General features: G+C 34.4%; 16 protein-coding genes and 2 pseudogenes across 18 annotated transcripts, besides 2 other annotated features; 7 read left to right on the top strand and 11 right to left on the bottom strand.

Annotated features, from left to right (window-relative positions):
• Positions 1-882: 882 nt before the first annotated feature.
• Positions 883-2,171, bottom strand: TVAGG3_0196810 (uncharacterized protein; the record flags this gene model as incomplete). The annotated part of the gene is made up of 1 exon (XM_001298962.1): positions 1,265-2,020. The coding sequence occupies one exon, from the start codon at positions 2,018-2,020 to the stop codon at positions 1,265-1,267; it is 756 nt and encodes a 251-aa protein (XP_001298963.1).
• A 238-nt stretch (positions 2,172-2,409) lies between these two features.
• On the bottom strand, positions 2,410-3,936 carry TVAGG3_0196800 (uncharacterized protein; the record flags this gene model as incomplete). Its single annotated transcript, XM_001298961.1, has 1 exon — positions 2,410-3,936. The coding sequence occupies one exon, from the start codon at positions 3,934-3,936 to the stop codon at positions 2,410-2,412; it is 1,527 nt and encodes a 508-aa protein (XP_001298962.1).
• A 1,010-nt stretch (positions 3,937-4,946) lies between these two features.
• Positions 4,947-5,045: a terminal%2Cinverted (terminal inverted repeat of Maverick-3 transposon ID:TVAGG3_0196630).
• Positions 4,947-27,773: part of a mobile genetic element that runs on past the window's edge.
• On the bottom strand, positions 5,055-5,558 carry TVAGG3_0196790 (uncharacterized protein; the record flags this gene model as incomplete). Its single annotated transcript, XM_001298960.1, has 1 exon — positions 5,055-5,558. The coding sequence occupies one exon, from the start codon at positions 5,556-5,558 to the stop codon at positions 5,055-5,057; it is 504 nt and encodes a 167-aa protein (XP_001298961.1).
• TVAGG3_0196780 (protein of unknown function, DUF4106 family) lies at positions 6,331-6,493 on the top strand (the record flags this gene model as incomplete). Its single annotated transcript, XM_051226207.1, has 1 exon — positions 6,331-6,493. A coding segment is annotated over one exon (163 nt), but the record flags the coding sequence as incomplete, so codon positions are not given.
• TVAGG3_0196770 (protein of unknown function, DUF4106 family) lies at positions 9,268-9,561 on the top strand (the record flags this gene model as incomplete). The annotated part of the gene is made up of 1 exon (XM_051226206.1): positions 9,268-9,561. A coding segment is annotated over one exon (294 nt), but the record flags the coding sequence as incomplete, so codon positions are not given.
• Positions 9,594-10,298, top strand: TVAGG3_0196760 (uncharacterized protein; the record flags this gene model as incomplete). The annotated part of the gene is made up of 1 exon (XM_051226205.1): positions 9,594-10,298. A coding segment is annotated over one exon (705 nt), but the record flags the coding sequence as incomplete, so codon positions are not given.
• TVAGG3_0196750 (protein of unknown function, DUF4106 family) lies at positions 11,575-12,111 on the top strand (the record flags this gene model as incomplete). Its single annotated transcript, XM_051226204.1, has 1 exon — positions 11,575-12,111. The coding sequence occupies one exon, from the start codon at positions 11,575-11,577 to the stop codon at positions 12,109-12,111; it is 537 nt and encodes a 178-aa protein (XP_051111190.1).
• Positions 12,116-12,913, top strand: TVAGG3_0196740 (uncharacterized protein; the record flags this gene model as incomplete). The annotated part of the gene is made up of 1 exon (XM_051226203.1): positions 12,116-12,913. The coding sequence occupies one exon, from the start codon at positions 12,116-12,118 to the stop codon at positions 12,911-12,913; it is 798 nt and encodes a 265-aa protein (XP_051111189.1).
• On the top strand, positions 12,943-14,178 carry TVAGG3_0196730 (uncharacterized protein; the record flags this gene model as incomplete). Its single annotated transcript, XM_051226202.1, has 1 exon — positions 12,943-14,178. One exon carries the CDS (start codon positions 12,943-12,945, stop codon positions 14,176-14,178), a length of 1,236 nt encoding a protein of 411 aa, XP_051111188.1.
• Positions 16,658-17,251, bottom strand: TVAGG3_0196720 (annotated as a pseudogene). Its single transcript has one exon. A coding segment is annotated over exon 1 (594 nt).
• Positions 18,272-18,876, bottom strand: TVAGG3_0196710 (annotated as a pseudogene). Its single transcript has one exon. A coding segment is annotated over exon 1 (605 nt).
• On the bottom strand, positions 19,302-19,844 carry TVAGG3_0196700 (uncharacterized protein; the record flags this gene model as incomplete). Its single annotated transcript, XM_001298705.1, has 1 exon — positions 19,302-19,844. One exon carries the CDS (start codon positions 19,842-19,844, stop codon positions 19,302-19,304), a length of 543 nt encoding a protein of 180 aa, XP_001298706.1.
• Positions 20,925-21,776, bottom strand: TVAGG3_0196690 (DNA/RNA polymerases family; the record flags this gene model as incomplete). Its single annotated transcript, XM_051226201.1, has 1 exon — positions 20,925-21,776. The coding sequence occupies one exon, from the start codon at positions 21,774-21,776 to the stop codon at positions 20,925-20,927; it is 852 nt and encodes a 283-aa protein (XP_051111187.1).
• On the bottom strand, positions 21,793-22,925 carry TVAGG3_0196680 (uncharacterized protein; the record flags this gene model as incomplete). Its single annotated transcript, XM_051226200.1, has 1 exon — positions 21,793-22,925. A coding segment is annotated over one exon (1,133 nt), but the record flags the coding sequence as incomplete, so codon positions are not given.
• On the bottom strand, positions 23,104-23,469 carry TVAGG3_0196670 (phage tail repeat-like family; the record flags this gene model as incomplete). The annotated part of the gene is made up of 1 exon (XM_051226199.1): positions 23,104-23,469. A coding segment is annotated over one exon (366 nt), but the record flags the coding sequence as incomplete, so codon positions are not given.
• TVAGG3_0196660 (uncharacterized protein) lies at positions 23,708-23,863 on the bottom strand (the record flags this gene model as incomplete). Its single annotated transcript, XM_051226198.1, has 1 exon — positions 23,708-23,863. The coding sequence occupies one exon, from the start codon at positions 23,861-23,863 to the stop codon at positions 23,708-23,710; it is 156 nt and encodes a 51-aa protein (XP_051111184.1).
• TVAGG3_0196650 (uncharacterized protein) lies at positions 23,883-24,284 on the bottom strand (the record flags this gene model as incomplete). The annotated part of the gene is made up of 1 exon (XM_051226197.1): positions 23,883-24,284. The coding sequence occupies one exon, from the start codon at positions 24,282-24,284 to the stop codon at positions 23,883-23,885; it is 402 nt and encodes a 133-aa protein (XP_051111183.1).
• Positions 24,776-25,261, top strand: TVAGG3_0196640 (uncharacterized protein; the record flags this gene model as incomplete). The annotated part of the gene is made up of 1 exon (XM_051226196.1): positions 24,776-25,261. The coding sequence occupies one exon, from the start codon at positions 24,776-24,778 to the stop codon at positions 25,259-25,261; it is 486 nt and encodes a 161-aa protein (XP_051111182.1).

The following is a 27,773-nucleotide window of genomic DNA, read 5'->3' as shown; positions in this document are numbered from 1 at the left end:
ATTCATTCAATGACACAAACATAAATATATTTCGTTTTTATGATTCGGGATATAATATACTATACTTAAAACATCAATATATCTTATTAAATTCTCGATCAGAACATTTTTGCATGATTTTCCATCATATTTCATAAATGGCAAAACTATAGATTTTTAAATATTCATTTAAGATAAACATAGAATAACTAAAGTACTCACAAAATCTAGATTGAGAGGCGGTCAATGACTTTTGAGGGGAAATTAACGCATGGAATTTAATATTATTTAGGTTGATATTCTTGCTTATTATTTCAGAAAAAAATCTTAAAAATTTCAATATGAAAATTGAAAGCAATTCAAAAAATTGCTAACATGTAAATTTTAATATCCTATGCATAATTTCATATTTTGAACATTTTTTATTTTTGTTTAAAACTTAAAATTTTGCGAATTTAATATAATTTATAAAATATAATACGTATATATATTTAAAATACACTAAATTTAATTGTTAATTGACGTTTTTGGGAATGAATTTTATCAAAACATGCCTGAATCCGAAAATTTGAAAGAACGAATTACACAATCATATATGTAGAATTTAAAATACAAACTTAAAGATTGTATACGTTTAAAATTATTCAGATTGTGTTTGATTTCCACTCATTCTGTTTCTTTTGAACTCTAACACTAACATTTCATGATGATTACATGATCCATTTATACATGGTTGAATTGTTCCAGATTCTACCAGAAAATCAATCCAAATTTCTCAATGCATTCATGTTGATTGGACAAAATTTAAAATTTATCAGCCTGTTTCCAGAGAAACTCATATATTCCCTAATGAAATGTAATTTTTGCTACATTTATTTCAATCAAATTTCAAAAAATTGACTGCAGAGCTTGAAAAGGTGATGAATCATGTTGTTATTAGATGTACATATTAGATTTACTATTTCCAAAAAAATGCTCAAATTTGAATAGTTTTTCGAAAATTTGGAATTACACTCCTTACATTATATATAATTAAATGTTTAAATTTTATTTATTTTTCCCTTTTAATTTTATAACGTGCTCTATCAAAACTAACCTCTCAATTGAAGGCCACAAAATCTAAGTAGTGAGGGTACACAAATTTTGTATGGAGTACGGTTCAATTTTTGAGAGCCTCACTACTTAGATTTTGTGACTACCTTATAATGAAAATTTTAGAAGATTTTTTGCTAAAAATTTGGTTTAGTCAAATAAAAAACGATGAGAATATGATTAATGAGAAAGATTATTGGTCAGCCTTTATTCCTTGGAAACCATCTTTATCTCTTTTCTTGCATACGCAGCAAATAATAACAATTACTGTTGCGATGATTGCCAAAATAACAATCGTAACAACGACTGAGACAATGATTGCGATAGTAACCGGATCAGTGGTATGCGTTGTTCCGCCAATTGGGATTCCATGATAATAAATAACGTAGTCAGAAGATGGATAAATCTGGCTGATATTAACACTATAAAATGGACCAATGTCACCTACAAGTCCTGAGTCTTTGGATGTTGCTAAATCAAAATTAGTATCTCCTGGATCTGTATGTTTAAAATCTGCATCGTTAACAAATGCAGAAATAACTGTATAAGATGAATCAGACGTTTCGGACCACTTAATGTTGAATGTATTTTTATGACCATTAATAATAACAAGAGGATGAGAGAGTGGCCTGCTTAAATCAAACTTATTAGATATGACGTTGTTATCACCATTTACATAAACCTGAGCTGGGCCATTAATTTCGATTTTTTGATTATTCACTGTAAGATTGACAACACATAGATAATTTGCATCAATTTTGACCTTCTTGGTATCAGAAGAATCTAGTTTAATATTCTGACCTTTGTAATTGCATGTAATGTGAACGTTGGAATCTGCATCAATATAAGTTTTAGCATCGCTAACATTATTCGAAAGGATATATTCAATTTCGGTGTAATAGAACGATGAATGATTATAACTGTATACTCCAAGTAATGATAACAGCATATTTCAAAATGAAAAACGATAAATAAAATTTCACACCAATCTTATTTTTTTTTCAATGGATAACGATAATTTTGGATTACCGATATTTGATAAATAACTTCAGATAAACCATTATAACAAAAAATACCGATGACAGAATTTTTTTTGAATAGTTTCACAAAACACAAACATATAAACTATCTATAAAGCATTCTGATTCATCAATTTTTTTTAAAAATAATTTACATCAATTTCTAACTACTTGAATGGAATATTATGAAAAACTATAGTAGAATATCAATATTTATGCTTGTTAACTTTATTTGATAACCATTAAAGCACTCATAAAAATCAATAATAAAAATCAGAATAATAATCTAAACAAAAACAGACTAATTTAAAGTAAAATTTCAAAATAAAAATGATAAATCATTTGTCTTACTTATTGTTGGCTTTTCAACCCAGGCTGAAGCTCTCCTCTTCTTTTGTCTTCTCTTTTCTGTAGGTTTCACATTTCCTTGCGGATCAATAAATGTGATCGGCGGTGCAATCCCATTATATTCGGCAGCAGTTGGAGGTATAATAATAGACATACCATCAGCTTGAAATAGTGGAAGTGTACCAACAAAATTTGGTATTTCTTCTTCTGAATTATTTCTGCTCGAATAATTAGAAATCGTTTCGTTACTAGGTATATTTTCAGGAATTTCGATTGTTTCTGTATCGAAATTAGATGGTGGTTCGAAGAGTTCCATTGATTTTCTCCAAACATCATGTGAATACTTTCTTTTTTGATGACCTCTTTTCTTTGGAAAGAAAATGTCATTTGCATCATCATCAGTTAGAACATTTCTGTGATCCAAAATATCCTTGAAATGATCAACAGCTTCATTATTCAAAGGAGTGAATTCCGGAATATTTGAAAAGTTTGGCATAGACATTCTATGCTGACGTTTCATTTTACTGTTCCTTGATCTCTCTCCATGGCTTTCATCATGTTTTTCATGTGTTTCATCACTTTGATAATTGTTCTCAAAGTTTGGCGGTGGAAGAGCATGCTGAGCTGGAAGAGGGAGAATATCTAGACCAATCTTGGCTACATTGCTTGGTTCTTCTAAAGGTGGTTCTTGAATTGATTGAACAAAGACAGAATTTTCGGTTTCATTAGCTGCCAAAGGACTGCAAGCATAAGAAAGTTGTCGTGAACCACTAAGCTGCAAAGGTTTGAGTGCAGTTTCTTCAACTTTGTTAACATCATGATTCTCTTCATTCTTTTCTGTTATTGATGGAACAATATCAGGATTTATTTTCACTTTCGGTTGTTCTTGTTTTGTTTCAGGCTGAGATGTTTTAATTTCAGTTTTTTCTTGAATTGGTGGAAGTTCTATAGCGCTATTTTCACTACCACTATATGAATTTTCTTCTTCGACAGGTGCTTGTTGATTGGCAAATGGTTTTTCTACATCTTGAATTTCATTAGATTCGTCACTTGAATCAAAATTATCAATTTCTGATTTAGAATTGCTATAAGTTTTACCTTTAAGCTTGAATTTCGAATAAAACTTTGATATTGTCATAGGTGTTTTATATTTAATATCTTGATCTTTATAATTCTCTTCAAAATCTTTATCTCTAAGCGTAGGATTGCACAGGTGAAGAACACTGATGAAAGATACTATAGGGAATGTAACTAATGAAGATATAGAAAACAATATTCGTAGAAAATTGAAATACCTGTAATTATGTCTTTCGTAGCAACACTGGCAAAGCTTTTCGTTGCATGAATAATAGCAATTACAGCATGAACAGTGATTTTCATAACAACATTGACACTTTCTGCATCCACACGAGTTATAATCTGAATAATAATATCTTGGATGACTTTGATAGAAGTCTGCAACTTCATAATATCCTTCAAAATCTGTGCAGCAACACATACATTTGCCAAAAAGACTGCCATATATCCTATTTAATCTACTCTTGACATTATAACAAATTAATATCAGGTAAATAATTCCAAAAAGATAGTAAGCAGCAACAATTGCAACCACAATCGGGATTGTAGTGTTTTGGAGTACCAATCGGTTATAACCTTGGTTAAATTTCCAATAACGATTTTGAACTTCAATTTTTTTTTGTAATTTGATCGATTTTATTGAGGAAGTGTTGAGAGAATTCAGTAAAAAGCCAATATGTGAATTGCAGAATATGAAGTGCTGATTGAGGTTATTTTGAACAATTTTTCTTCCATCTAAATATAATGCGATTGAATTTTGAATGTACTCAGTTACAGAATAATTTACATCTACAACACTGTTTAATCCCCCAGCTAAATTAAAATAAGCCAGCTGGATGTTTTGATCAGGTAGAAAATTTCGAATGGATTCAAAATCGAATACGTCTGATGAATCAAATATTGGGATTAAATTTTGCTTGCCAGTAGATCCTAGTGATACAATTTTAAATGTGGTAAATACTGATGAGTTACTTATGGATTTTATATTAAACATACCAGATAAGTTCTTGGCAATGCAGAAATTATTGGGTATTTTTAAATATTTTGTTTGAAATCCAAGCAATTCGTCAGTTAATTCTGAACTAGTAATTTGAGCATGTTTATTATCGGTGATGAGTAGTCCAACATAGTTATGAGTAAGATTTGACTGATTTACAGCGTAATGAATTTCGAAATTTTTGTTTGGCGGAATAAGAATATGAAATTCTTGAAGTGTAAACGGATATAAGTTGAGTTCAATACTATTTTGCCTTTGGAAAAAATATAGAACAAAAAAGAAAACAAAAAACATATTACTATAATTTTGAATTGATTAAATAGACCTCTGAAAATTTAATTAATGTGGAATATATCAACACATTCATATAAAGATAATATTAAAAATTTAAGAGGACAAAAATTTAACAAATTTATTTGAGATCGAATTATATGAAAAAAAAAAAAAAAAAAAAAAAAAAAAGGTAGTGGGGCTTCCAGGCACTTCGTGCCCTCTAGCCCCGAAGATGTTTAGTATAAATGAAGTTTTTATTCGGAAAATTGTTAGTCTTCTGGTGTGAATTCAGAGGACTCTTCTTCTTCCTCCTCCTCCTCTTCCTCTTCTTCGTCATCGTCGGCGTAGTGGAGGAGGACGTAGTTCATCCAAATTCTGTATGGACGTCCTGATTTGGATTTAAATGAGATGGACATATTTTGTGTGAGTGTTATTTCAGTTTCGATAAAGAGTTGGTGTGCTGGTTTGAATATATGTTCGACGTTGGAGAATTTGTGCAACTCATCTTCTCCCAATTCTGTATTGATACAGACTTCGATGAAGTCACCACTGAGAATGTCTTCACCTGTGGGCATATCCACAACAATTAAATGAACGACACAATAGTTGTGAAATTCATTAGTAGGAAATACTGTTGCAGGCGTATTATATGAGGGGAAAAATGTTTTTTCTTCCCCAAATTCATCTGCTACTTCATCTTCATCGTATCCGTTGTTAAAAGCTTTAAATTCATGTACAATTTGAGCAAATTGTTGACGGAGATTTGGTGGCATACGTAAGCAAGCTTGTAACAATGTCCTACCTTCCACACACTCAGCAAATATGGGAAGGTAGGAACATATAATGTCCGTCAATTGGTCCTGGTTGGGGACCAATTGACAGAGTTTTGTGTATGCCGTTATTGTTTCTTTAACGGTATTTGTGTAGATACGGTTATATGGAGTATTTCCCTGGTTGTTAAGGGAAAAATACTCATCCGATTGTAATTTCAATCTTGACCTCAACTCTTTGTTCGGTATTCTTTGGTCTATTCTTAGAGCTGTATTTGTTCGTGCGGGCTGTGGTTTTAAAACATTCGAGTCAAGTTTTAATTGCTTCGAATTGGATGTCGATTTGAATTGGGAGTCTTTTGAGTTCTCCTGAGCTTGGTTCTGTATTAAAGACTGAATAGCAGTGTCAGCTTCTTGTTTTTCGAGATATATTCTATTGAATTGGGCTTCACTGTTCGAGACGCGTACATTATGAAAAATGAACTGTTTTTTTCGGACCACTCATAGAAAAGTTTGAGATGAACCGTTTTCGTCAACGGTAACCCCCTCTATTTTTTTATTTTATTTAATAGTTACCGTTGGAAAACCGTTCCATCTCAAATATTGAATGAACTATAAACGTTTTTTGTTTTCTATATATGCTTTTTTGTCCAACGGTAAAACTTTTTGCACAACGGTTTTTGAGAGTCATCGCCGTTGACCGAGTAGTTTTTTGTGCTGAACAAAAAGTGTCATATAAACATCTGTCAAAAACCGCTTTTTAACTTCACTTAAAATGCCACGTAAGCTACGTAAGAATATACGTAAGAGGAAGAGAGCATTGAAACATCCAATAGTAAAACTGACACCACAACAACAGTTGCAACAACAAATGCTGAATGACCCCACTATGTTGCAACAAATGTCAAGCAATCCTATGCTTTTAAACCGAGTTTTGGTGCACAGAGTGGAGGTTTAAGAGCGGCACTTTTAGCGAAAATGGCAGGCTATGGTGGAGCTGCAGACGGAACAGCTTATAACCCTCAAAGTCAAATGAATTTGAGTTCACTCAAAAATCAAATAACAGATGTCAAAAAGTCAAACATAGACATACAGAAGCAAATAAGTGAAAACGAAAAGAAACTAGAATATGACAGACACACAAAGAAACTCAATGAGTTAAACGTAGAGAAAAAGAAGAAAGAAGAACAACTGAAAGAACTAAGTACAGAGGAATATGCGAAAAAAGTGTCAGAAAAAGCAGCAGAAGTAGCAAAAATGGAACAAGATGTCATAAATTTGAAAAACCATACTACTCAATATAAAATACTGAAAGATGAAGAGATAAAACAAAAAGCCCTGAAGACATATATGGATAGCGATGAGTATAAAAAAGAAGTTGAAGCAAATGTAAAGGCAGAAAAACTTTTACAGTTGCAAAACCAAACCGTACAGTATGAAAACTTAGCACAAGAAAGTAAAAATAACGACGCAGCCATGCAAAAGGCAATGAAAAGCGCAGAATATATAAAAGCTAACAATGACTGGTTAGATGCCCAAGCCAACGCTAAAGCAGCCCAACTCATAGGGTCAATAAGGACAAAAATACAAGCGGATGAAGACAGTTCAAATGAAGCTTTAACAAATGCTGACTTTAAGAACGCCTTCGAAGCTCTTCATAGTAAGGTGAAACTAGTGAACGACTTCTCATCTGGAAAGAAACTGAAGTCTGAAGGTTTCGACAAAGAGTTAAAAGAAGTAGCACAAAATATGACGAAAATAACAGATGCAGCAACGAGACAGGCAGTTCAAAGTGCCTATGACGCCGTTAGAGCAACTGTTGTGGAAAGTCAAGAAAAAGAGTTACAACAGACCAAAACAGACCTAGTAAATGCTTTCTTAAAAACGAAAAGTCAGGTAGGACATTATGCTGCAGATGGAACATATGTGCCAGTTGGAACTTATATACCACCAAACCCTCCAAGAGGAAGCACCTGCACCAGGACTACCTAAAACATTTACATCGTCACATGGACACAGACACAGGCATGCACCAAAACCAACACAACAACCAACACAACAACCAACAGTTCAAAACACTGCACAACAACCAACAGTTCAAAACACTGCAACCAACAGTTCAAAACACTGCACACAACCAACAGTTCAAAACACTGCACAACAACCACAAACAGAGCAAGGACATAAAAGAAGTAGAGAACAAGGAAACCAAGAATTCTTAAAAATGCTTAAAGAAAGTATGGTTTCCCAGATACTATTGACTTTAGTGACAGATATAAAGAAGCTATTAGAAAGTTCAAGGAAGGAAATACTGACCCGAACCTATTTAGCTTTATGGCTCAGCACCAAAACGGATATAATTCAAACCTGGAAAATACAAGCTCGCTAAGGGATATGATTTAATAGCATATCATCCAAATGACATGACTGAATTTACTCCGAGATATTTGATGTCAGAGCTAAATGACAATTCAACTTCTCATGAAACGCGTAAAAAATAGAGACGGAACGAAAGAACAAAGCTTATGAATGCGGATGACTTAAATAGGGAACTTGTTAAAAACGGTCTCGGAATATATGAAATGCCAGCAGATGAGGTACAAGAAACTCCACAGGAAGAAGTTCAGATACAACCAGACATGGAAGAAATAGTTCAGCAACAACAGCTAGAAGAGCCTGAAGGAAACGAACAAGTCGCTCCTTTGGAAACTAACCTCACAGAACTAGATGAAGATTTGGAACAGCCGAAAAATCTTGACCCTCAACAAGAGTATGCGGAGAATATGGAATATTTCCAAGAGTCTAAAAAAAATTCGGCTGACATAGTAGAAGAATATCGAAAAATGTTTGCCGACATACAAAAGACTCCAACACCAGATGAAAATATTCAGCATAGAATGGAAGTACTGAAAGAAAATGTACACAAATACAACAACCCTTTTTACTTACGAGCATTTAACGTTCAATCTTCGGATGAACTCGGTGAAAATAAAAGGTTAAATTTCAAGAAAACATATAGAAATGAAACATTGTTTAAAGTTCATTCAGAACCTAACCAAGATGGAAACAAACCTACTTTTGTTTCTGCAGACGATGGAACTACAATGAGATGGGGTCATAAAGCTAATCCAGATAGGTGGTTCATAAACTTACAACCTCAATTTCCAAGAAGTTGTAGACGCAATGGAAGTGAATGGTGAACCAGATGTAGCTGGTATTTTCAGCGCGGCTTTAATGCCATTGAAAGATATGAAAGATGCAGATATTTTGAACCAGTATGAAATGAACATGGCTGATGGAAATATAACACCTGACGTTCTAGAACATTTATCTCAAAGAACTACACAGAACCATAGAGATGGTATATTTGGTGAAGAGTTTAGAAAGAAAGTTAGGGAGAGCGAAGGAAGAGAACCTATTGTACATGACCTTGCAAACGAAAGTTTACAAAATGTCATAAAAACTTACTTTGCAGACGAATGAATCGAGAAGGGATGAATATTTAAGAAAACTCAAATGGACAGTACCAAATGAAATGTTAGTATTGAAAAACATGTTCCTTGACAAAATAAAACCAACTACAGAAATAAACGACGCAAGACTGAAAGATTGGGTAAAAGCTTTCCCATTCACAAAAGATATAGTTGGTAACATGGAAAGAAAACCAGAATGGCTACAAAAACATATATTTGGAAACGAGCATATTCCATATGGACAGGCACTGTTTGAAGAGCTTGAACCAGAAACTCAGGACAGAGTCATGCAAACAATAAGCGACGACTCAAATACAAACTATGACAAACTCTTTCTAGGATATAGGTTACCTGAGATGGGCGACCAGAGCCAAAAGGCAAAAAGGACATGGGAAATTTGCAACATACTAGATGAACATAATGCAAAGATGCAACAACTTCAAGCAGAGGGCAATGAAGGAAAAAGAAGAGTTAAAAACTCAGTCAGGAAGAAAGTAAAGCTTGGTCCACGTGGGTTCTATTATGACATATAAATCCAACTATTCTATATTTTTACTCATATGAAATGTACGCCGCTCAGAATATAACGCCAACAGTTTTGGATGCTATGAATGGAAATGTTTCCGAATGGTATAACGAATGCGACAATGCCATTAGAAGGTCAGAAATAGTTCCTGGAACTTACGAATATACAACTGCTGTTTCTTATGGAAACGTAGGTGAGTTTGGAGAAGGTTCTTCAACAACAGTAGATATTGCTTGCGACAGGTTTCATATAATTTCTATTGACAACTCTTTCTTATACGTGGAACAAGACATTGAAATAAAACCTTCTGCCAAGTTGTCTGACAAGAAAGGTTGCAATGGAATTTTCTATGTCGGATACCAATATGCTCCAGAAGTTTTCATGGGATATAAGATATATTCTAACTCTGACTTAGTTCAAACAGTAACATGGGCAAACTATGAATGGTTCGCTTTGAGAAACTCAGTACAACCACAAGCTAGAGAACAAACAGACCAGTATGCAACTATTGAGAAAATAAGAAGACTTGACCCTAACGTTCCAGGAGTTTATGTTAACCTTTCTGGTTCAGATGGAAATGCTGTCACTAAAGTAAAACTGAAACTTAGAGTTCCTTTGTCATCTTTCCTCATCTTCAGGTTTTTAAGATACTTGCCAAACTGGGCAGGAAAAATTTCTATTGAACTTACTCCAAGCAAAAATAACTTAGTCATTGCACCAACACAAGACCCATTCACTATTACAGAAGTAGTGGGAACAAATAAAATGTCATTCGCCGACTTTTGCAAAGACAAAGTTGACTTAGACTTTGGTTTCTCAAACCTCAACACTGAAGTAAACTATTATTTCAATGCTGCTGGAACTGCTTGGGACCCAGTTAAGTTTACATGCGAAAAGTTTGAATGCAAGAGAATAGAAAGCAGACTTGCAGTCTATATGTTGGACCCAGATATTTCAAATGCTTTAGCTGCCAAATATATTGCAGTTCCGCTTATGTTCCCTATACACCAAATATCTGTCAAAGACTTTGCAGGTGAAGTTGGAAACCAAAGTGCTGACCCAGGTGCAAGAACAGATATTGCTTTAACAACTGCAATGAAACATGCAGATACTATGTTTGTACTGTTCAGACGAACTATAAATGACTATTCTTGTTTCTACAACCCTGGTATTAAATATCATATAAACATAGATGGCAAATATTATCCAAGAGAAGAATATTCTACAGTTGAGGATATGAGGTCATACAACTTGACATTAGATGCTATGAACTTTAACAACAACTTCACAACAACCATTAACCCTGAAATGCAAAGTTCTATATGCCATATGTGAAAGTATGGACTCATACAGGAGGTCAAAAAACTCAATATACAAATGGAGACCGTTCAAACTTTTGGCTTGGCATTCCATTTGCTGACTCAGAAGACTTTATGGGTGGTATTTCAACTGTTGGTACAGTTCAAATACAATATACTGGTGACAGAGACGGTCCAGATGAATTGAAAGCAAAGAAGTTTACAAAACCAATAGCACTTTTCACGGAAGATGCTCTTTTGAAGATTCGTTCGATGAAACCTGCTGGGGCTCCTCAGATTGGCATAACGACAGCTTCCATCGAGCAGATTTTGCAGCAGGTCAGTAAGTTGTTCTTGAACTGACTTCTCTCCGTCAAATATTGACAGTACGCCAGTTTTGACATAAATTGTAAGATAAACTTTCCTTTAGAAATATCGGTCAGTTTTGTTGTTATATTTTTGTCTGCTTCAAGAACTTTCACCATCTCGGTTATACCAACTTTCTTTGCTTTATGAAAATATTTAGGTTCAGCAAAGACTGCTATTCTATAACATTTTCCATTGTTTGTGTAAAGAACTATTCTGTCAATGTATTTGTATTGTTTGTGTGTGTAAACTTTGTTCTGCTTCAATTCGAAGAGATACTCGAATACGTCCATCTTTTTATTCTAAGTAAAATGTCATTTCCGAAAAATAGAAGCGTGAGTGTTTCAAAAGGTTTAATGGCGGTGGCAGATGTGAAGTTAAATTCACCAACTCAAACAAACAGTCAAAGTGTTGTTGTCAATGTCAAAGACAGAGATGTTGAAGTGGGGAAACCATACGAAGACGAAGATGGTATAACAATAGTTCCTGTAAAAGAACAACCAACATATCCTGAAGTTAGCAGAGACTTAAGTTCTGTTGCAGATATTCGAAACGACTACAAGCAACTTAAAGACAAACTTAAAACTCAGGAGAAGATTTGTCAAGCTTTAGGTCTAATGTTAAACTTGGTCGAACACAACCCTGTAAAAGTGAACTCATATGTCATCGCACCTCATGAAATTTTGAAAGAACTATTGAAACTTTTGACAGAGGCAGACGATATAAACATCAAAGAAATAGAACCCGACATTGCTTGCTGTGGTGTTTCATATAATGTCATTGACAAGATATACGTTATGAAAGGAGGTGAAACGTTGAACTTAAAGTATAGTTTCCCAGACGTCATAAAAATATTTGACGACCACAACATTTCATTAAAATTTACTTGCTAAGTAAATGGCAGAAGACATAGTGGTTTATACTATTACGACTAAAAACCCTGAGTCATATAATTCTATAACAACAAACTTACAAAGTCCTCAAGGACGATATTGTAAACTAACCTTAAACACAATGACGACTAAAGCCTGTTTTGCTCTTTTGACACCAGAAGACTTTGTTGTTGTGAATGGTAAAAAATACTTCTTTGAAGATACTTACTCAGATATACCACCAACAGGTTTTGTTGACTTATTTAATACTTTAAGGACGGATGTAACATGTGCTGCAACTAGAGCAGGTTTCATTATGTTTGGATGTCCGACTGAGTTTAGTATAAACGATATGAGCTATAATACAAAACTTATATCTGGTTTTTACTACCAACAGTTTCCTATAACAGGAAAAGGTGTCATACAAGGAATGTCTGTTCCATTGACTTTAAGCACACCTATTTTATATATTGTTTCAAACTTAGGTTCAAAGTGCTATTCGAATGTGGACAGAAACTACTATGACCAAAAGATACTCATGCGTATAAACAACACTTTCTCTGCTGGTTTGCCTATTGTTCATTCGAATGCAGAGTTTTCAGCTTTAGTAAACTCAAACACTTTAGCAAACATAAACTTAACCTTAGTTGACGCAAACTTTGTTCCTGTAAAACTTTTATGTCCTATGTATTTGTCAATGACGGCAGAAAGTTTCGAATTGGAAGATGCAACTGGTGAAAGTATTGTACTACAAGAACAACTTCAACAACAAATAGCTCAAGAACAACAAATGCAACAAATGGAACAACAAAGTCAAGAATAAAAAATAATATTTTTTTTATTTTTATAAAAATGTACAGAATAGATGTTTCAGATTTTTATGACTTCCAAGCATTCAGAAATATGTGTCCATTTAGAGACTATAACAAAGCAGTCGAGAATTTGAAACGTTTAGTCATTTATGTTGACTCTGCCCCAGAATGTTATGTCATGAAAGAATGGGATGTTGTCTTTAACAAACCAAGAGCAACAATAGTTTCAGAACAAGAATGTAGACAGAAACTTAAGAAAATAAAAGTTGTACAAGTTGGCATGAAGATGTTAGATGCTTGGGATATCTTATTGTCAAAGTTAGAAGATTTTTCAGTTCGTGGTATAAAGTTCTATACACCATCTCCAAAATTCTATTCTATCTTCACTGGATATAAATATGAACAAGTAGAATGGAAAGAAAATGTTATAGAAGCTTGGTTAGACCATGTCAAAGAAATTATATGCAATGGAAACGAAAGAGTCTATGAGTATATCTTATGTTGGTTTGCAAACATCTTACAACATCCAAGTGCTAAAAATGAAACTGCTCTCATTATAATTGGAAAACAAGGAACTGGTAAGAACACTTTCTTTACAGATATTTTGTGCAAACTGTTAGAGGGCTATTCGAACCCTAATATGACAAACTTAGAAAACATCTGCGGTAAATTTAACTCTTCAATAGAGAATATGAAACTTATAGTATGTAACGAACTTCAAAGTATAGATACAACAAAAGTTTTGAACTCGGATGCTTTGAAGAGTCTTATAACAGACAAAGTTGGAGTTGTTGAAAGAAAATATAAAGACCAAAGAGTTTGTGAAAATGTTGCAAATTTCATTATGGTTTCAAACAACGCCGTTCCGATGAAGTTAGAAAGTTCTGACAGAAGATATGTAGTTGTCAGAACGTCAGATTCTCATATGCAAGATACAGAATATTTTGACGACTTAGCAGAAACTTTGACATCTGACTTTTACAACCACTTGTTCTCATATTTCATGACATTAGATATTTCAAAGTTCAATCCAAGACAAATTCCACATACCGAAGAAAGACAAACGTTGTTAGAAGCAAACAAGAGTGTATATGAACTGTTCATAGATGAAACTGACTTTGTGTCATTAGATGAAAGGTCATTGTACGATGAATATAAACAATATTGTCAAGAATATGGTTATATGGCAGCTTCTAAACGAACATTCTTGGCAAACGTCAAAAATCTTTTAGATGTTCAGAACGGCGTATATACAAAGAAAAATTTTTCTGAGTAAATTTTAAAAATATATTTTTTTATCCGATAGAAAAGATGGCAAAATATATTTCAGTCAACAAATATATGTCAGGACTTAAAGAAGAACTAGACCCATTGCTTATTTGAATGTTTACTTCTACCATTTTGAAAAGTCTACATTTGACAAAGTTTGGAACATCGAACCAGTTAAGTTTGCTATTGTGACTAAAAATGGTGCGAAATTTGAAGACTTAGACATAGAAGGTTTGTTAGCAGTCAAAGAAAATTTTGACAGAAGGTTCTCAAACCTTAAAGAAGGCAAAGCATACAAACTTGTTATACCTTATGAACCAAAGAAAGCAGACGACTATGAATATTATGAGTCTAAGATAGTGAAGTTCAAGGTAAATTGGGTAAAAGATTTTAGAGTCTAAACCAGTGTTGCTCCTAAAGAGGAAGAAACATTGACATTGACCCAGAAATGTTCTAAAAATAAAATTTATTTTTTACATGTCAAATTTCTTTTTCTGGTTCAGGTTCTTTCTTCTCTTCTTCTACTTTCTTTTCTTTCTTCTCTCTCTTCTTCTTCTTCTCTGGTAGTTATGTCAAACTTCTCAGAACCATATTTTTGTAAAAGGTCTTTGTCCTTTAATAGCTCTTCTAATTCTGTTTTCTATTCATCTTCAAGAACGGCGCATGTGTCTTCTTTGCATTCTAAGAACTTTTGTTGGACTTCATCTTTCCAATCGGCGTCATCTCTGTCAACAAGTCTGTCATTGACAAATTTTAAGACTGCTCTTTGTAATGTTTTATATGGTTCTTGTCATATTCCCAAAACAGAACTTTAGAAACAAATTCACCTTTCTTGTTTACACATGTAAGATTTTATGGTCGACAGATGTTTTGCTGTCGAAAAGCTTGTCTCGAATATAGATGGCGAAATCGCTAGACATTTTCAAAAAGATAAAAATTTTAATTTTTCTAAAAATATGTTAGAAAAAAAGTTTGCTGACATTGACAAGAAATTTGAGAATGTTTTAAACAAGAACAAGAGGAAGTTAGAAAATGCTCAGATAAAGCCTATACATGACAAGTTCCTATTTGCTCAGAATGGTATAACAGGTCTAATCGCACCACCTGGGTCGGGCAAGACTTTCACTTATCTTAAAATGGCTGCACAACAACAAGAACTAGATGAGAAGAACCCATTCTATGAGTTAGTAGTCATTTGTAGTACTTCTGGTCAATTTGACCAAAACCGTCAATTCGTTCAAAGATATTATAAAAAAGTCTAAGTTAGTATGTATAAAAGACTCTGAGTTGTTAGATTGGATAAAGAAGTACCAAAGAAGAGTTTTGAAGTACAATGCTATAAATGAGTATGTCAATTCGAAGTTTAAAGACCCAAATGAGGAAATGCAGAGAATATTAGAGAAGAAACACTTCAGAAACAAACAGAAAGAGATAGAATACATTTTCGAAGAAATTGCAATCTTACGATTGGAAGACTTACCCTCACAGATGTCTTCTTATCTTAGATGATTTCGCCTCTCATCCTTTGTTAAAGAACAGAGAACAAGATATGTGTCGAATTCTTAAGAAGCTCAGACACTTTTAACATCTCAGTCGTAATATGTGTACAGACAGCAAAGAGTTTAAGTAAGGATGTTAAAAGAATACTTACTGACATTGTACTTTTCCCCGGATTGTCCGAAGACGATTTCATGGAACTTATGAAAGAGTCCATGGCAGGTAAGTTTGACAGACATGAACTATGGGAGAAGTACAAAGTCATACAAGACCCTCATACTTCTTTCAGAATTCATATCTACGCGAACAAAGTTCAAATTGTAAAAAGTCAAGCTTGAAAAATGTAAGTGTTTAGTCTTAGTAAGTCTGTTGTGGTGCTGGGGCTGTCGGTTCTTCTGGCTTTGGAAGGCATTCAGGAAGAGGAACGTGAGACATTCGTTTGTGTCCTGTTGGAAGGAAAAACTTTTCCTGTCGGAAGGAAAAACTTTTCCTGTCGGAAGGAAGGACTCGGAATGTCGGAAGGAAATTTTTTTCCAGTTGTCGGGAAATTTTTTTCCAGTTGTCGGGAAAAAAGTTCTCAATTTTCGAAAATTTGAATGGTTTACGGACGGACAACAGGAAAATTTTTTCCAGTTGTCGGGAAAATTTTTTCTTGTCGGATGGAAAAACTTTTTCTGTCGGATGGAAGAACTTGGAATGTCGGAAGGAAGGACTCGGAATGCCAGAAGGATTTGACGAGGCAATTTACCATCTAGAGCTACCTGAGCCATCTGAAGTCAAGCGTAAAAAATAAATGGTTCATCTACCCTACTTGTTTGAAGTTGTCAAAATACTCTGTTATTTTTTCCTTTAACAATGGCAAATCTTCTTTGAAGGTAAGAATTGTACAACCTTTCATATCATAGTGTGTTTGAGGTAACGTATCTTGAACTATTTGTTTCACATCTTCATTTGGGGTCATTGAAATCGGTAAGTTTTCGCGATAGAACCAATTTCTGTCAGATTTGTAAATCTTAGCAAGGTCGTAAAAGCTTTTGTTGTTTCTTCTGACTAAATGCAACATAACCATATCTTTATCTTCTTCATTTTCCATCTCTTCAGTATAAATCATATACTTATAGTTCTTTTCCTTTCCTTTTGGTACCGAACGTGGTATTCTTTTCTGAAATGCTTTTGTCTTCTTTCATCATATCTCTCTCTGCTTTGTACAAAGTTCGTCAAGTAGCATAAGTATGTAGATTGCATAACGAGGTGAAGCCCACATTGCTATTGAACTAACTAGGAACTTATGAACATATATACCTTTTAGATGTGATGGTAAGTTTTGTCTGTCTTGGTACATCTTTTTAAGTTCTACATGTTCAAACTCACTGAGGAGTTCATGAGTGCTATTTAATTCAAACCAATCTTGTGGTTTCATAGTATCTGGAGCAAAACATGCTGTCAAAATACTTTGCATTTGGTACATATCGTCTTTGGACCGAACGAATGAGACGTAACTGTTTGTTAAACTGAACCCACTCATATTCTTCATTTATAGCTTCATGGACTATAACTGTTGTTGTGTTCTCTGTTGTTGTCATATCTGTCCTTACATACAAAATAAAAAAATAAATAAAAATAAAACTAACTTTATTTTTTCTGTCTTAAGGAAATTCATGATTTCATAGAGTTTTGGCGACCCCGAAGGAAGTCGGTCTAGAGAAATTTCACTGTTTTTCGTACGGAATCTCTATCCTCGGTTTTTCGAGGGTAGCAATCTTATGCCATTTTACTCAGATTTTTGTGCTGAATTCAATAAAAATATATTTTAGGGTAGAAGGTTAGATCTAACCTGTCTTCTACCCTCTTTTCTACCCCAGTTATTTTATAAGCGTTTTACATGGTAAACGTTATTTTTACATGTATTTTTCAGCAACTTCGTCAAATAATTTTATAGCTTTATCTATCTCATCTACTTCAAACGTTTCTTTACCTTTTATGGGAGCACCATACATTTTCTCAAACTTTTCAAGTAGTTCTGTTTCTGCAGCTCTCATATCATTAACTAACACAACCTTGACTATATTGACTGTACTGTCATATCTTAGAGTTATATTATATGTCCTTCCTATCTTATATCTCTTTGTATTGAAGTCCTTCGGTTTCTGAACGATGTAAAGTAAGCCTTCACTGCAACGTTCCGTATCGAATGAACCATATGTTATGAAGTTATATCCAACAACTGGGTCTAACCATAACAAAACTATTGGTATAAGACTTTTGTCGATGAGATATGCTGCAGTTCCATAGAATTTTACCGATATCATAAGCTCAGGATTTCTTGTCAAAATTTTTCTGAGTAGAAGCAATTTTAACCCAGTGGTTTGTTTTTTTTCCAAATGGAGATAAAATGTCTGACAAAGAATATTTGTTGTATTTCTTTGAGTATCTTACGTTTAAATCACCTATTCTAACCACTTTGGTGTCATTGTCTATCTTTCCAACTGTTTCAAACTCAATGTTTGACATCTCCCTCTTTAAGTCAGCATAGTCGTTTCGCATACGTTCTATCTCTTTGACGGAGTAGTTATATTTCCTCATTGCTGCTTTACATTTAGAACATTGTGGGTTCATTTTTGCGTTATATTCTGAACCTTACCTGCTAGTATGACTAAGGCGTCAATTGCTCTCTTTAACTCAAAAGTTGCGGGTTTTATCTGTTCATTCATATCTTACCTCTTCTATCTTTATCTCTTATCTGCCATACACATTTTGCAACTAACGAAACAAAGTTGTCGTAGGTCTTAAACTCCCCAGATTTGTATATGTCAGAGATGTTCTTATATACCATGTCGCAATCTTTGTCCATGACTTTGTGGTTGCAATGAAATCCAAGGAATTCATAGTTAACCTTTCGTATGAACTTCTTTATTTCTACTGAGTCAGTTGCTTTGACTTCTATTTCATCGAATTCTGGAATAGTAAGCTTTTGTTGTTGGATTTCAGGCAATTTGGGTAAATGGTCAATAATATCCTGCATTTCATAAAGATACTGTTCATTTGTTTCATCTTTCGCACAACAGTCCAAAGTACTTGTTAAAAGTTCTTGCTTTATCTTCTGGATTTTTGTTTCGAAAGTATATGAAGAAGGAATGAAGCTTTTCATCTCTACTAACATTGAAGTTGGGTTCATGACTAACGAGTTTGGTGCTGTTGTTGCTAACATGTTCTTACAATAAAAATAAAAAAATATTTTTTTAAAAAAACCAACTTTATTTTTTATTTCGGGAAAACTCATGAGGTTAGAAAACATGTACGAAGAAGTCTTGACAAAACATTTACGATGAAATCATGACAAAACATTTACGATGAAATTCATGACAAAACATTTACGATGAAATCATGAAAATTCAAGAGGGTAGAAAAGAGGGTAGAAGACAGGTTAGATCTAACCTTCTACCCTAAAATATATTTTTGGGTCCTTTACACTCATTACGATGAAGAAGTCTTGACAAAACATTTATGAAGAAGTCTTGACAAAACATTTACGAAGAAGTCATGAAAATTCAAGAGGGTAGAAAAGAGGGTAGAAGACAGGTTAGATCTAACCTTCTACCCTAAAATATATTTTTGTCGAAAAAAATGGTTCATTTACTCACAATATTTTTGTACAAAACGACCCCAAACTTTTAACTTCTTTTCTGCAGCTTCAAATGCTATCTTAGCGAGTTCATATTCTCTAAATTCTCTCTTTAAATCTTCTTGTTCCCATTGGTCTAGTTCGTATGGCGAGTCTCTATAACCAGAACATATCTCACGTTCATGTTCTATTTGTTTTTCATGCATTTTTCTAACTTCTTCTTCGAACAAAGGTTTTGCATTCTCTACTGTATCTTCAAGTTCTTCTTCATCTAATTTCTCATGAACTTTCTTGTCTATGGAGTCCAGAATTTTTCCAACTGCTATACAATATTTTGGAGAAGCCCACATTGCTATATAGTTTACAAGTCTTGGGTCTACATACGTTCCTCTAACCTGTTTGATTTCATCAGGAATTCCTGCATGAATTTTGTATAAAAAGCAACCCGCTGTTTTCCGCGGGTTGGTATATTCTTCACAAAATGCCTTATAATACTCTTCCCAGGACTTATTTTCCAACAACCTTCTAAAGTCTTTCCTAAACTGCTGACACATCTTTGTTGCATTTATATAACCATCCTTGTCTCTACGTAAGACTTCAATACCGTTGTAAGTGCCTTTTGTGAATGTTTCGCCATTAGATTTGTTCGTGAACTGGTTTGGGAATGGGCTCGGTTGGTGGTACGTCGGACATTGTCTTGAAACAGTACAAATATTGTTCTGAAAAAGTACAAATATTGTTCTGAAGCAGTGCAAGTATTGTTCTGAAAAAGTACAAGTATTGTTCTGAAGCAGTACAAGTATTGTTCTGAAAAAGTACAAATATTGTTCTGAAGCAGTGCAAGTATTGTTCTGAAAAAGTACAAGTATTGTTCTGAAACAGTACAAGTATTGTTCTGAAAAAGTACAAGTATTGTTCTGAAACAGTACAAGTATTGTTCTGAAAAAGTACAAGTATTGTTCTGAAACAGAAAATTTTTCTCACAAATTGAGAGCTTTTACGGGAAATTTGTTCTGAAAAAGAACAAGTATTGTTCTGAAAAAGTACAAGTCTTGTTCTGAAAAAGTACAAGTATTGTTCTGAAGCAGTGCAAGTATTGTTCTGAAAAAGTACAAGTATTGTTCTGAAACAGTACAAGTATTGTTCTGAAAAAGTACAAGTATTGTTCTGAAGCAGTGCAATGGACAACATCGAGCCATTAGATGAGGCAATTTACCTTATAGAGATAAATGAAGTTGTTAAGCAGTACTTGCGCAAGGACAAAGCCAACAAGTCCCTCGGCTTCTGGTTGTCTGGAAGAGGTGCGCTGAAAATCGAAATTGAATTTTGCATCTGAAGGACTTTGAAGCCAACGAATTGGATAGTCAAACCTGTATATTCGGGATGAAATTTCTTCATCTGAAATAGTCCTACCAGCATTTGTAAAGATATAGTCTAACGGTTTTGTATCTGCTACTTTTGTTCTTTGTTTTTCAACCTGAAGCATTTAATATATGTAAAAATATATTGTTTTAAAATAGTATGCCATTTCATATTTCTCATCTAACAAACAAGTTTCCCAACGGTCTTCTCCAACAAACTCAGCGTACATTTCAAATAAAATAAAAAAATGTCACTTTTTAAAAAATAAATTTTTATTTCATGCAATGTTTTATTTCTGTGCCGTCTTCAAGTATGCCCCAATACTTACGCTTGGAGAGGACATGAACTTCGGTGAAAATTTTGTCCAATTTGAATTGACCCATCTTTTCACCGACCATGCCCATTTCAATGAGTTTGTTGTACCCTTCTTCGTTCGTCATGAGTGCGTCAATGTTCTCATAGTAAACCTTCACTTTGGATTTGACTTCCGAGAAGAATTTGTTGTAGTTGTCAAGGACTGCCTTTGCGAACTGAGGGTAAGACCAATGTTCGACAATAGGTTTTAATGTGGTTACTAAGCCACTTTGACCTTGAGTGAATTCGTACTTCAAAACAAAAGGAGAAAACCTTTCAACAAAGTTGTCGACCTTCTCATAATGTTTACTCTTCATCTCTTGAGGTTTCTTAATGGAATATCCCCATGTCGAATTCATAAGCAATTTGAGTGTCATTGCAAGTTTGGGGTTTGAAGCTTTCCTAATATCATACAGTTGTTGTATGACTTTTCCAACTGTATAGTTCCTTCCTGGGAACTCACCATCTTCGTTTGGAATTCCAGTCGGGATATATTGGACGAACCTCATGTATGCGGCGTTAAGGTCGACATAGTATATTTTTTCATCTGAGTCGAACTTATCGCATCCAATCGGACCAGTTTTTGGAAATTCAAGCGAGTCTCTTATCTTCTGAGAAACTTCTCCTGTTATCTCATAAACATCGTCGAAGCAACCTGTTTCATATAAAACCTTCTGACCTAACTCTGATGCTCTCCAATACAATTTGACGTCGATTGGATGTCTCAATGGGAGTTTGTTTATAGCATCTTGAAGTTCTTGCAACCTCATTGGAAGTTCTTCTGGTTCAGGTTGGTATCCGAACAATCCAACTCCTTTTGGAATTGTGTACTTCTTTTGTACTAGAACTTTGTCTGGAACAACTTTTGGTCTTGCTAACAGTGAAAAGTTTGTTTCGTCTTTTGGTACAAAACTTTCTGTCAGCTTGTCATCTGGAATCGGTTCCAACAAACCTTTCTCGAAAAGAATGTTAACAGCTCTGACAATGTTGCACTTGCCTTTTCCGAACATAAGACTTTCGTTCAACATGAAGTGGTTGTGGACAATTACAATCTTCAACCATGGTAAGTCTTTGTCAACAACATAGTCGTCATGTGAAGAACCTTTCTCAGTCGGTATGTTGACTCGGATATTGACATTTGCCAACGGTGCAATTTTTGCCAATTGACCTCTGAGAATGTACCTTGTCTTCACACATGACTCAAGATACTTCATCTTCTCATCTGTAACAAGACCAGAGTTCCTGAGACATGTAAGAATGCAAGGTTCGTTGACAATTGTTTCAATGGAATTGTAAATTCCATACCTTGTCAAGTCAATGTCAGACTTATTTATGAACGGGAAGTATCCAGCATGTTGTCTGACTGCTTGAGGGTTCGGTTGGTACCATTCAAATTTTACACTTGCAATTCCTTCAATTGCATTCAAAATGTCTGAGTCGGAGTCAACCATTTGTTCTCTCTTTGTAGTCTTGAAAGCGTCAAGAAGCATTGCAGCTGTTGTGACATTGCCATGCGCATAGTATATATGACCGTCCAAATCTGTTATGGTCAATCTGAGATTGTATCCTTTCTTATTTCCGTCTTGTATGGCAGCAAGTACTCCCATGAAGCCTTCTTTGTTCTTTCCTTCGTCAAAGTTTACTGTAAAGGTTCGACCAGATGTAATTTGACTTCTAACTTCACGATACTTTTCATATGCATATCTTGTTCTTTCCATGGGAGCATGTGCGTCTTCACCTTTTCCTTTTTTCCTTCTCAAAGGATGCAATTGTTCGTCATGTTTCCAGTAGAATCTGGCAAAGCCGTCGTGTCCTTCAACTTGAGGTTCACTAACATCGAAAGGCATGTCCATAAGACGTTCTTCTTCTAACCTCTCTAGTCTGTTTGGATAATTGGCACGTGCTGTTTCCAAATCCATTTCGTAGGTCAGACCAGCCAGTTTGTCATAGACTTTTATGGGTCTTCCCTTCCTATATTTAAACTTCTTCGAAACTCTCCAACCATATCTTTCTAACTCTGCTTTTATTCTAGCAGATTTTCTATCCATTCTATATGGGGGCATTTTTATAAAAATAAAAAAATATGTTTTTTTTTCTTTACTTTACATAACCGCCTGCTGCCATAAGTCTTTGACGCCAACCCATACCAGCTAATGAAGGTTGACTTGGTTTAGTTTGGAAACTAAACTTTGGTTTTGGTTTATCTTCAGTTTTTGGTTTTTCTTCTTCTATCGGTTTTTCGTCACTTTTCGGTTCATCTGACTTTACCTCACTTGCAGGTATGGTTGTGTCGTCAACATCTTCATAAATATCATATGCCATTTGTTTTTGTTTTCCTTTCAACTTTTTGTGTTTGTTGTAAAGTTTAGAATATTTCGACTCTAAGTCAATGAGATGTTCTATAATGAACTGTTGGTCAGTGAAGTAAACTTTTCCATCTGTTGTCTCGAAAGCTCCTTCAGACTTCAATATTTTATTTGTGAGAGTCTGTTTCTTTTTTGAGATACTAGCCGTTCCATTTCTATGAAAAGTGACTTTATAGTTAGGGTTTGTATTTCCAGACCTGGCACTTTCTATTATTGAATTTTTCTCTTCATCGGTAAGTTCTTTGACAGGTTTTGACAATGGTTCTGAACTTTTTGTTTGTGGTGTCAAATCTACCGTTTCAACTTCTTCGGTCATTTCATCTCAGTAAAAAATTTTAGTTTGGTTTGTTTTCAACTGGTTGTTGTTGTTTTTTAAGTCGGTCTAAAACTTCCTGAGGTATAGGAAGAACTTGACAAACACGTGGTTGTGTAACTGCTGGAAGCCGACAAATCCATCTTGAACCCATTTGTCTCAATGCTGTATTGTTCATTTCATCTCAGTAAAAAACTTTACATTCCCCACGTTTGAGGCGGTTGAGGTTGGTTATTGTTTACCCATTGTTGTGCATGGTTATATCCTCTGTTAAAGAATCTTTCACCTTGGTCCATATAGTGTCCTGCTTGGTTATAGTAGTCATTTGCTTTGTTATAATAGTTTCCTGCTTGTCTTCCTACATTGTCCATCCATCCTTGAACTTTTCCTCTTGTTTCAGGATTTGGAATAAGATTTGCTGCATCTCGTGCTACATCCCAACCTTTCTGTACAGTTTGTATAATAGGTTGTGCTTTCTCTTTCAGTATACCTAATGTACTCAAAATCTTCCTTCCAATTCCAAATGCACCTCTAGCTATTGTTCCCACTGCGGGCAAAAATCTGGATGCAACTCCTGCTAATGCGCCAAATAAACCCATTTCTTATGGGTTAAAAAATGACGAATCCAAACAAGGACCCCTATGTTTCTAAAGCGACAAAGAAAGCACTCATGGTAAAAATCTTTAGTTCAACACCAAATGCTTGGTTTATGGATATCTTGGAAAACATTCCGAGAGTTAGAACAGATGGACCACCATACTGGCTAATATTTGTCGGTCAAAACACAAGATACTGTGAAGCCATACCATTATGGTCCAAAAATATTTTAGATGTGAAAACTGCTTTGACAATATTCGTTGACAAATACCATCCAACAAAACTGACATCTGACTGTGAAAGTTCTTTCAAATCAGATGATGTAAAAAACTATCTGCGTTCAAAAAATGTAAACCAATATTTCATTGTCGACCAAAACCATTCTGCTCTTGGTGTCATTGACAGTTGTATAAAAATCTTAAGAGACTTAAACCAACCACAAGGTGGTGAGGTAGATGAAATGTCATATGACGACAAATATAGGCACTTCTCCATGGCAAAGATGAGACAAGTTTTAAATATTTACAATAGCCGTAAACAAAAAGGTTTGGGAAACCACTCCCCCGAAGAAATGAAAAACAACCCCGACTTAGAGAAAGACTATATATTTAATAGTTTAGTCAAAAGAGACAAACAAGAAAGAATGCCAGGCTTCAAACTTCAGAAAGGTGACAAAGTAAAAATAGAAATACCTAAACGCGACCCATATGAAAATACTATTGACTATGACAACAATGGGAACTCGACAGGTACTCATATTCGTGTTCGTAAAAATAGAAGAAAGTATACAAGAGAATATTATGAAGTTTTAGGCAAACATGGCAAAATGTACAGACTGCAAGCAGAAGATAAAACTACTATTGTCAGACCTCGTTTCAAACTTGTTAAGGTTCAAGGTGGTATACTTTCAAAGACAGTTCCTAACAAATATAAGACAACTCCTGACGAATATGCTAAAGAAGTTGAAAATGACGACTAAGCATTTCTATACCATGCGTAAACTGTCATGTAAGGTGGCATGTAGTCTTTACTTTGTCCCGTTGTTTGCGTATACCCTGAAACGCGATGTGTATGGTTTCCTTCTCCCTGTGTGCTACCCCAGAAACAATTTATAGCAAACTGAACGTCGTCTTTAACATCATATCCTTTACCTTTTTTCATTGCTGACCAATCCCAAAATCTATGCTTATGCCAACCTGCTTCAGATGTACTTAAATCTATGTAGTGACTGTGTGCAGGTAAGTTTTCACCTGAAATCGTTTTACTTCCACCTGTTTCCTTTGAAGAGTTTGCACAATACAAAAACCTGTCGACTATTTGAGTCCAAGTTCCAAAACCAAGTACTACTTCTGGTTTGGTAGAGTTCATTGAAACATAAATAGAACCTATAGGATATACTGTTTGAAGTATTTCTGTCTTTAACGTTTGAAGCTCTGTTTTGTCAGCTTTTTTATCTAACTCATCGTTAACATATGTTTTGTCAGCTTTTTTATCATATAAATCTTGAGCAGTGAATTTAACATTGTTTTCATCCTCCATGACATAGACATTTCTACATCTAATGTATTTCATCGTCGTTATGTCATCCTCCGATGTTAAACCTTGTGGAAAGTTAGGAGGTTTCCAATTTAATACATCCCCACCAGTTCCATCAGGTTCTTCAACCGTTCCTGCAATATTTTCTATACCAACAGTTGCGAAGAAATCGTGTGTATGGTTCTTATCTGCCTTCTTTTCAAGGCTAACGTTTAAGTCTGTTATATTTGCAATGGTATGTGTATGTCCAACGTCACTTTTCCTGTTTAAGGTTTCTTGTAAGTTTGTAATATTTGCAATGGTATGTGTATGTCCAACGTCACTTTTCCTGTTTAAGGTTTCTTGTAAGTTTGTAATATTTGCAATGGTATGTGTATGAGTCTTTTTAGAATATTCGTTTTCAGCTCTTGTCACTTCACTTGACATTTTATTGTCAACATATGTTTTGTCTGCTAGTTCAGGATGAGTATGTTCTTTTGTTGCATATGTTGCATCTGCTCTGTCATGTTCTTCTTGAACTTTTTCAATGACATACTCTTTGTCAGCTTTGTTGTCAATATCTGCTTTCAAAAGAAGTTCATCTATAGGTTTCTCGTTTAAAGTTCTTTTTGTTGGATTTATACAAACAGTATGGTTCTTGTTGTCTTGAAATAGAAACTCATCTGTCATTGGGTTTAATGTCAGTTTTAAGTTTCCTTCTTTCAATGACTCAGATATCTTAGAATAGTTTGAAAAGTTTGTTGTGTTCTTATTTAGAGCTTGCAAAATGAGTTGTCGGTTGTGTTGTATTTCTCTCATAGACGCTGTTTCATTTGACATTTTTATTCTAGATAAAATATGCTTCCAATAGAAAAAGAAAATTCAAGAGTTGCTACAACTAAACCATTAGATGAACTTTTTACGAATGTCGGTCAAAAGTTTGAGACAGATACCGTAAAGCATGAAGGCTATCGTTTTGACTACCCATTAAGATGGTTAAGAGACCCATCCGTCACAAAAGCTGTTGGCTTTCGTAGAATAAAATTTGTGTCTGTAGAAGATAAAAGTTTTCCATTTATTGTAAGGTTTCATATAGATTATATATCTGAAGGGAAACGAAAAATGTGGGAAGAAATTGAGCTAATACAAGTTGACCTTTCATCTTCTCTACAGACTGCGTTAAAAAATATAGAAGATAAAATAAACTCATGTTATGCAAAATATGCTGATGAATATGCAAATACCAATAGCACACTTTATGTGAGAATTGTATATGACAAACAAAATTCACAAGTGTCATTTCAAATCTACGAAGACAATCCAAATAAAGACGAACAAATATATACAGAATTCACTGCAATGTCATGGTATTATTTGCAAAGAATGTTAAATCAGAAAGTCGAACTTCCTTTAGCAAATATTTACAGTCGATATGCAAGAGATGAACCATATTTATTTAAAGATGTTTTCGACTCAGATGCTATTATCGTTCATGCTTCATTTTCTGGTGCACAAAACTCTTTTTTATGCTTGGCAAATGACTTTTACGAAAAACCTACAAAGCTATATGAACCACCGAGTGGAAGTATTTCAGACTTTCAAGTATGGTTTACTACAGATGGAAGAAAAAGAATAATTCCATTATACCATGTGTTTTACTTAGAACTTAGTTTCATATACAACTACTATCGAACGGTAAAAATATAATTTTAATACGGTTGAGGTGTTGGATTTGGTTGCCAACTTGACTGTGGTGCAGGTTCAGGCTGTTGTATAACAGGAGCTTGTTCTTCTGGTTCAGGGTCTTTAGGTATAATACCAACGAACTGACCTACTCTTTTGCCAATATTTTTGACTCCGTTCCAAATTCCTCTTCCTACGGTTTTTATTCCATTCCATATACCTCTTCCAACATTTCGAAAGAAGTTTCCTATTCTTCCAAAGAAACCCATTTTACTATATGTAAAAATCTAATG

This window comes from Trichomonas vaginalis, chromosome IV (genome assembly GCF_026262505.1).
Source record: "Trichomonas vaginalis G3 chromosome IV, whole genome shotgun sequence".
NCBI classification, from domain to species: Eukaryota; Parabasalia; order Trichomonadida; family Trichomonadidae; genus Trichomonas; species Trichomonas vaginalis.
This window is presented reverse-complemented; position numbering and strand designations above follow the sequence as displayed.